Source organism: Gadus chalcogrammus, chromosome 17 (assembly GCF_026213295.1).
Source record: "Gadus chalcogrammus isolate NIFS_2021 chromosome 17, NIFS_Gcha_1.0, whole genome shotgun sequence".
Lineage (NCBI taxonomy): Eukaryota > Metazoa > Chordata > Actinopteri > Gadiformes > Gadidae > Gadus > Gadus chalcogrammus.
In genome coordinates, this window is record NC_079428.1 from 12,786,370 (window position 1) to 12,796,418 (window position 10,049).

The 10,049-nt window shown below is 43.0% G+C and overlaps 2 protein-coding genes and 1 pseudogene across 2 annotated transcripts in view; 1 reads left to right on the forward strand and 2 right to left on the reverse strand.

The window, feature by feature from the left end:
- Positions 1–438: 438 nt before the first annotated feature.
- On the reverse strand, positions 439–4,267 carry LOC130369912 (cornifelin homolog B-like). The gene is made up of 4 exons (XM_056575519.1): positions 4,179–4,267; positions 3,603–3,707; positions 2,926–3,074; positions 439–2,653 (listed from the first exon to the last, which is right to left on the reverse strand). Exons 2-4 carry the CDS (start codon positions 3,703–3,705, stop codon positions 2,516–2,518), a joined length of 390 nt encoding a protein of 129 aa, XP_056431494.1. The 5' UTR covers positions 3,706–3,707; positions 4,179–4,267; the 3' UTR covers positions 439–2,515.
- A 2,860-nt stretch (positions 4,268–7,127) lies between these two features.
- LOC130370502 (coiled-coil domain-containing protein 171-like) overlaps positions 7,128–10,049 on the reverse strand; it is a 16,925-nt gene continuing 14,003 nt past the window's right edge. Inside the window, exon 23 of the mRNA XM_056576245.1 lies at positions 7,128–7,906. The gene's annotated coding sequence lies outside the window, so the exon portion shown is untranslated. The remainder of the gene's footprint in view (positions 7,907–10,049) is intronic.
- Positions 7,850–9,473, forward strand: LOC130370501 (uncharacterized; annotated as a pseudogene).

Genomic DNA, 10,049 nt, shown 5'->3' on the forward strand with positions numbered 1-10,049 from the left:
TGCGCCGCTTGACGTTTAAACGATGAAACTGAAGGCGCAACAGGTTTCTGTTTCCAAAGTCGAGGAAACGAAACCTATCAAGTATGAGTGGGTGTTTTTTTTTCCATCCAGGCACATGTAGAGTTCTCATTGGCTTGTTAGGAGTTCCTAGTGATCACTTTCAATTCATGTGTAGCAGGGGGGGGGGGGGTTACAGGGTAATAATGTTATTTAACTTTGATTGTAAATCAGAGTTAAATCAAACCTATTACATTGTACGGATTAACGTTATGAATCAATATTGAATAGTATTCGGAATACTATTCAATATTGATTCATAACGTTAATCTGTACAATGTAATAGAAATTCTAGCTCTTGTGGTCATCCTGAAAAACTAAAATACTATCAACTTTTGGTAGACTTGTACAACTTTACCCTGTCAATAAACACGACAAATTTAAAAAATATTGGCTAAACTTTTATTAAGTAGGACAAATCACAACAGCAGCCGCCTGTTCCTGAGACCCCAACGGCTCACTGCCTTGCCAAAATCAAATTGATCAATTGCAGGCCCCTCAATACTGATCCTGAGGAGGTGGTTCAGGGTAGCGTTAGTCATGGTAGACCTCCTGTGCCATGCCTCTATGGAACAAGTTTTGGGGCTCTAGAGTCAATAATGGCGACGCTATAGAAATGTTACTATTGTTGTCGTTTTCAGTTTTGCACTTTGCAGACGGTCCCTAAGCTCGCGGCTGAAAGCCGACTGCTCGTAGAAGCCAATGCAATTCAGTTTTGCACTTTGCAGACGGTCCCTAAGCTCGCGGCTGAAAGCCGACTGCTCGTAGAAGCCAATGCAATTCACCGTTCGCTAAAGACGGCTCGTTTGGATGAAAACTATGTTGTAGCTGGTTCTCTGGGTTACTACACTTTTATTGGGCTAATTCGGCCGTGCAGCTGCCATTTAGTTCCCTGCTACGGGTTCCCTGGTAACAGGGAACCCTGTTCGACTGTTCGTTTTGCTCTCGCAAAACTCTTGATCAACACTCAGCATTTGTTTATTTCTGTCGTTCATTGAAACCGCTTTGTGCAGAGAGAACTGGAATGGTCTTGTATACTTGCTTAGCATCTTAGCGCCTAGACCAAAAACCCATTCAAATACATAGTAGCTAGCTAGCTAGCTGCTAATAACTTTAACGTTAGCATGTCGACTCGGTCTGGGAAACTCCAATTCGGATCGGAATATTTTTGGAGTAATTATAAGTTATTTGAGGATCAGACACATTGTCAGGTGGTGGTGTTGGGATATTTTCGCGGAGAAAAGATCGTTTTGAGAAATAGTGTATGTTGTACAGCAGCATGTAAGTACAGATCCAAGTCTGACAGGTTCAGTCGGCATTTCGGTAGGATGGCGCACGCCGGGAGTATCGGGGCAGCGCCCCTGTTCCCTTGTTTAGAAAAAACCCTGGTATTCCTATATATTTAATGAGACGTTTCTTTTAAACAACCTAACCGGTTATGGTTTTAGAATGCAACGACTCCTCGTTCGACCTCATTATCCAGGCAAAGAACATAAAATATATTTGTTATGTTTTATAGCATTTCAAAGGGTTGTATGTCCGCTGAATTACTGTTAATCTTAAATTTTCCCCCAAATAAAAATGAGAATGAGGCTAATCAAATGAGCACTTTGCTAATACAATATTGTAATAGCCTACATTCCGTTCATATATGTTTAACCTCATAAACACAATTTCTTTATGCTTTGCATTTTGAAAATGTATATTCTAGTTTTGAATGGTCCAGTCTAACAGCAAAGCCATCCCTCTCCCTGGTGTCATAACTTAAACCTGCTCTTTTTACCGAAGCCCAAAAATATCTAGAAAGTTTCCCAAGAACAAAACGTGCCCATCCACGAGTGGTTCCACCCAGGCAAATTTTTCATATAAATCGTTTTATTACGGTATACTTTTGCGCCCAAAAGCAAAAATAAAAAAAGCCAACAGAATGCCCCCCCCCTTATGTGTACTATATACATATACAACAGATCTTCACATTATTGAGATCACCATTCCTCACTGAATGCACAATTCTAAAATCACAGACATGGAGCCAATGCACTGGAATGTCCACTGGAAAAATGCCAGTGCATCGATTACTTGTATATCCCTCTCCCACAACACCTGCAAATCCCCAGTGTATCTATTGCACCCCATAGGTCTGTGAGGAGGTCTTTCCATGTCAGACTTTGCGTTGTTTACCTTATTGATATATATATTATATTTTAATGTAGCACAATCTTTCAACGGGCAACTGACTTTGTATCTCCAGTCATTTCACACTGCAATTTGTATGCAACTTATTTCATATTTTCGGCACGCATTTCTTTTCGAATATTTTTCTCTAAATCGAAATAATAATCTAAGACCTTAAAAGTCTTCATTACCAATCTACTGGTCAGACCACTAGATTGGAAACACCCAAGGCCAGGGCCACTAGCTTCAGTTTGGCTCCCTAGGGGCCCCTGGCTCGGAGCCCCTAGGTGACCTGGTTGGTGATCACCATAGTGGTGGGCGGTGCACTTCCATGCTTGCGGATCTTGACTTCCCGAGCCATTTGGCACCAGACGAACGGGTAACACCACATCAACGCACAGCAGTCATTACAGCCCGAACCCTGAGAGAGAGACAGACAGACAGACAGACAGACAGACAGACAGACAGACAGACAGACAGACAGACAGACAGACAGACAGACAGATATAGACAGACAGACAGACAGACAGACAGACAGACAGACAGACAGACATAGACAGACAGACATAGAGACAGAGACAAAGACGGACAGAGAGAGGGAGAGAGAAAGATTCATTAATCAGTGATAAAAACATAAGCACGCCATAACACCAGCCCGCCTATGTAGAGCGTTGCACATAAAGTGAGTATTACGTCAATGTTGTATCGCTCTCTCATGGAGGAGCGCAGGCAGCAGGACACGGCGCAGCAGAAGAAGTCCAGCAGGGGCATGGCGCAGCACCAGCCGAAGTCCCCCACGGCCTTGCACTGCATGCAGGGGAAGCACCAGAAGCCACAGCAGCCTGGGAGGGGGGGGGGGAAGGAATGCAGGAAATCAGTGGAAAACACCATTTGCTACTTTCGTTTTCAAAATAAAAATAATAGAAAGGAGGGAGGAGCTGGAAGATGATATAAAGTGGGGAGAAGGTCGGAGAAGATGAGGAATGAGGAAGCCATTTGAAGCAGGAAGGAGCAATGGACAGAGATGTTGACAGGGATTTTTCTTTCTCATACAATCAACCCTTCAAATAGGACACTTGTAGAAACAATGTTTTTTCACTTAATATTCACTTCACTAAGGGGCAAATATTGTCTAATAAACAACGCCATTATACCAGAAAACTGTTGTGTAATCCATTTCAGGGCAGTACTGGTGATTATGGCATGTGGTTCCCTCACTGATCTACAATCTACCTGTGGGGATATTCCCTATATACTACTTAATTCCACAATACCAAACTATATATGGTAGTAGGAATTTGTAAGTAAAAGTGTGCAGAAGCGCCTGTTAAATAAAATAGAGAGTAAATATCAAATGCAGTCCAGCTTACAGGTGTTGGTGTCTGTACAGCAGTCACAGAGCTCAGTGGACCAGTTCCGGCTGCTGGGGGCCCCGCCGACTTGGATCACAGTGGTGGTGGACGTCACGGCCATGTCTGGTAAAACAGGTGACAGTGGTTTTTATTATTATTATTATTATTTTGGGGTAATTCGATTTGAGCAATAATAAAAACAAATTGGAGCCGGAACGCAACTGCACATTTTGCTTGTCAAAGGAAGTAACACAGCTAGCTTTTCAGTTTGTTTTGCATACTAAATTTACGTAATTAAGTCAAATGTATTTTCATAGCAGCTGTCAGAGGCAAGAAGTTACCGAGTGCCTTACCTGACTATAATACAAACACAGAAACATGAAGCTACAGGAATAAGGGCATACACATAAATAATGAAGTCGTTATCAACGTTATTTTAAGCCTTTAAGAGTTCAATTGCATTGCAAAGCTATAGAAGAAACAAGCAGTGTCACGACTTTTAGAGACAAGAGTGACCATCACTCCTGCTCATCTACCCTTTCCTAAAAACCTTCTTCAATTCCATCATTAAACAGTGTGCTAATGATTTCTTACCTTCTCTAGATGGGTTGATGGTTGATGGGGGAACAAGACAGGCAGCTCCTGAGTCCTGGTGACCTTAACCATGTAGTGAGGTCAGCTACTCTATGCAATCTGTCATTGCAGAATAAGCGCCACCTTTCCTTTTGGCACACCCCTTTCAACCTGTTGGTTGGCTTTGCTTGCTTCAAATATCGTAAGAGTTTGTGAGTGATACTGACTAGTTCCCTTTTGTAAGAGAGGTGGTTAGCCACAATGAGTCTTGTCGAAATAGAGGCCAAATAAAAGTAAAATGTCCGTATAGCAGTGACAACCAAGAAGTAGAGAAACAATGAGACAGCATGATGTTATCCACATAGCTATATTGATAACATCATGCTCTCTCATTCCTCAACCTGTAGGCCCTACATTTTGAGGAAGACGCAAGAAAAACACCAATGACTACATTCGCCCATTCGCTACTACTCAAGTCTCTACATCCTAAACGGACAAGGCTTGTCCCCAAAGACTACCAGCCAAAGCAGATGGAAGATTCCATTAATCTCCGACACCCTACTTAACTGTCCTGGTAGCTCAGTACCCTTCCTAGCAGCATCGGAATCTTGGCTCAAAAGCTACATCCACGATGCACAGGTTGCCATCCCAAACTACCACATCCTAAGATGCGACAGAGCGTCCAGAACAGGGGGTGGCACCATGCTGTATGTCCACGACTCCCTCCTCACATCAGATGTCCAGACCTTTGATGACGGTATCTGCCAGTCAGTTAAATGCACTGTTTACCCAGGGCCACTGGGTAAAACAAGTTCCAATACTGAAGGACAGTTCCAATACTCTGAGTCATCGACCACAAGATATGGCAAACATCCTCCAGGAGCAGTTTTACTCTGCCTTCAGTGACCCAGACTCGCCGGACATCGAACAAACCATGATAACCCCTCAAGGTGAACCAGGTGCAACCATTGCTGACATCAACTTCACCAAAGAAGACATCGAGCTAGCGATTGATGAGGTCCACAACTACGCTGCCACAGGACATGAAGATATCCCGGCAAAGACCCTCAAGAGCTGCAAGCATGAGATCAGTGTTCCCTTGACCATACTCTGGAAATGGTCAATGAATACTGGAGAAATCCCCCAGGACCTCAAAGCACAGTATATTACCCCGATCTACAAGAAGGGAAATAAAACTGACCCAGCCAACTACAGGCCGATCTCCCTCACATCTGACCCAACTCCTACAGCACTACGACAGTATCCTTCGCAACCTCAACGAAGGCTTCGAAACCGATGTGATATACCTCGACTTCGCCGAAGCCTTCGACAAGGTGGATCACAACATCCTACTGCAGAAGCTTCACAACTACGGCATCCGAGGTAACCTCTACGAGTGGATCAAAGCCTTTCTCTCAAATAGGACTCAGACCGTGGTAGTCGACGGTCACCACTCCGATCCTAAACCTGTTATCAGCGGTGTCCCACAGGGCTCGGTATTAGGACCGATCCTGTTTATCATATATATCAACGACCTCCACAAAGTTGTTAAGAACTGCGACCCTGGTAGTTTTGCAGATGACACCAAGATCCAGAGAAAAATCGACATCTCAGAGGACGCAGAGATTGTCCAAGAAGACCTTGACAGGATAATTGAATGGTCCAAGAAGAACAACATGGTGCTACACCAGGACAAGTTCATGTTGCTTCGGTACAGGACAAACAAATCTACCATGCTTGACGAGCTTCCCTTTACATCACATCTCTCGGAGTACGCCACACCAAGTGGGCACATCCTTAAACCCCAAAAGTCTGCAAGAGATCTCGGTGTAGAACTGTCATCGACTATAAATGGACGGTCCCCTCACATCAACAAGATGGTGGCTGGTGCTATAAAGACTGCTTCATGGGTTCTTGGAGTCTTCAAAGACCGCTCCAAACCTGTCATGCTTCAACTTTACAAGTCACTAATCCGAAGCAGGGTAGAATACTGCTGCCCCCTTTGGAACCCTGTAAAGGTGTCAGACATCCAGACAATCGAGGATGTCCAGCGCAACTTCACCCGGCGCATCGCTGGAGCAGGGGACCTTGACTACTGGGAGAGACTCTCTGCGCTGAACCTGCTATCCCTGCAGCGCAGAAGAGAGAGATATATGATCATTCATGTCTGGAAGATCCTCAACGAAACCACACCCAATGACATCGGGATGCAGTTCACCGACAATATGCGGCTTGGAAAGAAGGTCAAAATTCCCGCCTTCAACAAGCATGCTCCTCTGTCCGCTGTGAGCCTATATGACTCCTCCTTTGCTGTCCATTCTGGGAAACTATGGAACATTCTCCCCCACTCCATGACCTCAGCAGCACAGCGATACATGTTCAAAATTCTGCTGGGAAAATTCCTCCATGAAATCCCAGACAAACCTCCTGTCAAGGGATACCATACAACACAGAATAGGAACAGCATTATAGACTGGTGAAACCAGTCCGGTGGCCTGCAGTACGTTCGGCGGCCGTGTTGATCTCAACAGAAGCAATAATAAAGAAAGAATAAAGAAAGAAAGAAATAACATTATAATATTTGTGTTTTAACTGCTGTAAGTTCTGTGGCTTTGTTTGGTTTTACTGTACATTTGGACAGCTTGGGACACAGTGTTGTTGCAGTGGAGTTACCAGGAAAGTGAGACAAAGATCATAGGATGATAAGTCTTGTGTTCAATGCAGAAAATGGAAGATTTTATATAAATATGTTAACTAGAAATATCAGTTTATAGTAGTGTTATAATATGTAAACTAGACCATCTCAGTTTATATTACAATAAGGTAACCAACTTGACCATATTATTTTATAGCAATATGACAGAATGTTAACCAGACCCCTTCAGTTGACGGAGAGATCCATTGAAATAAAATACAATTATATATATATATATACATATACTTCCATTAAATTCCAATACGTTCCGTTATAATGTTCGGTAAATTGTCATTGTACCTAATTCAATTGAAAAGTACAGGCGCAACTGGGTGTCATTAACCCAACTATACTTTCCCAAATTAGCTTGATAGATTTGTTTGGTTCTTTTTTTGACTTGGCACAATAGTATAGATGTGATACTGTTTGAATCTGTGAGACTGTCACTGTATTAAATCAACTATTACCCTTTTTATTCTTTAGAATGGACCCACAGTTGCAGTGTTTACTCGATTTGATGAGGCGCATCGCATCACACCCCAACAATGTCTCCTCAGAGAACACACCCTGTCTTCTATCTGTTTAAAAGAGGACCCAGAGGGGTGGACCAACACACCATTTCATTCAGAGAACCCACCAAATATCAGCTTTCATTCCGTTTTTAATGAACTCAACACTCTGCCAACAACTTGTAACATCGACACATATCCAGTGATGAGTAAAAGCAGATCAATACAGAATTGGATTACTTCACATCTGAAGTAAATGGTAAATTGCCTGTCTGCATCAGAATAAATATTTGTGGTTTCACAAATAGAAAAAAACAACATTTTGTTCTGTAAATGAGATTGATTTGATTCAAATAATATTTTTCTGTTAGTGGGACATCCACTCATCTGGTTCACTGTTTTCCTGCTCTGCAGATCTGCAGCCTGTGATGACGTCATCAGTGACTGGTGGCTGTCCATTGGCTCTTGTCATTCTGCTTCTCGTGTCCATGGATCCTACAGCCACTGAGGTGGTGAGATCAGTCAGTGACTGTGCTCAATTCTTCCTGGAAAAAAAAAACACCGGAAATACCAGGAGTGTTGATTAAGGACAAGATTTATGACCAGAATCGCTACAAGCCCATTTGCCAGAGATTCAACAAGGTCAGGCGGTTCATGACGCTCTATGACACACATAAGAAGATCCCGGTGTTTTCTGCGTATAAATACACAGGACACATAGCAGCTGAAAGATCAGACAACTGGAAGATTGAGCCCCAGGTATTTCAATATTTTATTTGCAACTAGGAAACAGACAATAATTAATATTTGGTATAAAGTATCTAACTAATATAATAGCTTTGGTTGAATGTTATACCTTGCGGCACAGCATTGGTCAGGGTGAATGTGGAGATCTGATCATCGATGTTGTTTGGTGACCCTTTGGAAACAAATGGCCTCTATTATACGGCGCTATGTTTTCATACTCCTGAATTGAAGCCTGGTGGTCTTGGGTACTATCATGGTCCTGGTCCTCACCTACAAAGCTCTCCACCATATGGCCCCCCCATATCTCTCTGATCTTCTCTCCCTCTACCAACCCCCCCGGGCCCTCAGATCCTCCTCAGCCGGTCTCCTCTCCACCCACACATCAAAACTCCACAGCCTAGGTGACAGAGCCTTCTCCAGGACATCTCCCAGGCTCTGGAACTCCCTCCCCCAACATATTCGTGACTCTGAGTCCCTCACCATCTTCCAGTCCCGCCTCAAGACTCATCTCTTCTCCTCTGCCTACCCCACTCACTATCCCTAGCCCCTAGCCCCATCAACTTTTTTGTTTTTCTTGTTTATCTATTTTTGTGCCCCTATGTAAAGCGCTTTGAGTACGTGAAAAGCGCTATATAAATTGAATCTATTATTATTATTATTATTATTATTATCATGCTTTCTCATGTTCACCTAACTTTGTTTGTTTTCAAGCTGCAAAGAAGAGGGACATTTTACTCAGGTTACTTTATTATTAGAAAATTGATTCAGGTTGCCTGCTCTAATGTCTTTCCATTATTTAAATACCTGAAGTAACATAATGCCGTTGTCATTATGTTACTTCATGTTGGTCTTCCAAGACCACCAGGCTTCAATTCAGGAGTATGAAAACATAGCGCCGTATAATAGAGGCCATTTGTTTCCAAAGGGTCACCAAACAACATCGATGATCAGATCTCCACATTCACCCTGACCAATGCTGTGCCGCAAGGTATAACATTCAACAGCGGGAGCTGGAACAGAATGGAGAAATGCATCAAATGTGTGATGGATGAATACCGTTTCAACCAAAATGACAGACGTGAATCATGTGTTGTGACTGGAGCGATTCCCAGTAAAAACAAGAATCATTACAACAAGATCAATGAACACGAGGTCAATATACCGAAAACTCTCTGGACAGCATTTTGCTGCTATAGCAGGGAAAAAAAGGAACGGTTAGCAAGCGCACACTGGGGTGACAATATTGAAGAAAAAACTAAGAAATGTATAGACCAGAATAATTAATATCTTAATCTTTCCTGTTTCTGTCCACATCTCCTGTTTGATATAAAAAATAAAACAGTAAAATATCTCTTGACAGTACTGTGGTCCTCTTAGTTAGCAGGTACGGTGATTTATTTCATACAGATGTTAGGAGATAAACCTCCCTTTAAATATCTCTGCTGTAGGGTTACGCTTAAAGGGGACCTATTATGCTTTTTCGACTTTTATGACCTATAAACGTTGTTATAATGATTGATAGTCATGTTTAACCATACTAAAGTGTCAAATAATGACGTACATGCATTTCGACGTATTCCCTGCTGACAGTCTGGGGTGGCTGTGCAGACTGCAGAGCGCTAAACACTCGGGACAACGTTTGCGATTCACTTGTTCACATTTCCGGGAAATCATCTACGTAGAGGCACTCCTGCCGCGCCCCCATATGCCTGGTCAAATCTGTCCGCGCACGCTCTTCAAGGAAGGTAACCAATCACAATGGAGTTGGGTTGGCAGGAGGGGGTCGAGGGGGCGGAGAAGGACGAAACCGAGCGATGACAGAGAATGCTGAAAGCGCCCAGATGAGAGGAAGAGGTTCCCGAAAATCTACATCGTTTTTTGTGCTGTGATTCGTGTCAGGTTGCGCTATAGGAGTCATTAATAAGAAATTAAGACCAGAAA

Bases quoted from the DNA above. Each gene is read 5' to 3' on its own strand.
- LOC130369912 (XM_056575519.1), bottom strand. From the start codon at position 3,705: ATGGCCGTGACGTCCACCACCACTGTGATCCAAGTCGGCGGGGCCCCC. The intron at 3,075-3,602 runs GTAAGCTGGACT...CCCCCCTCCCAG, and splicing joins CTGTACAGACACCAACACCT to GCTGCTGTGGCTTCTGGTGC. The intron at 2,654-2,925 runs GTAATACTCACT...TCTCTCTCTCAG, and splicing joins GAGAGCGATACAACATTGAC to GGTTCGGGCTGTAATGACTG.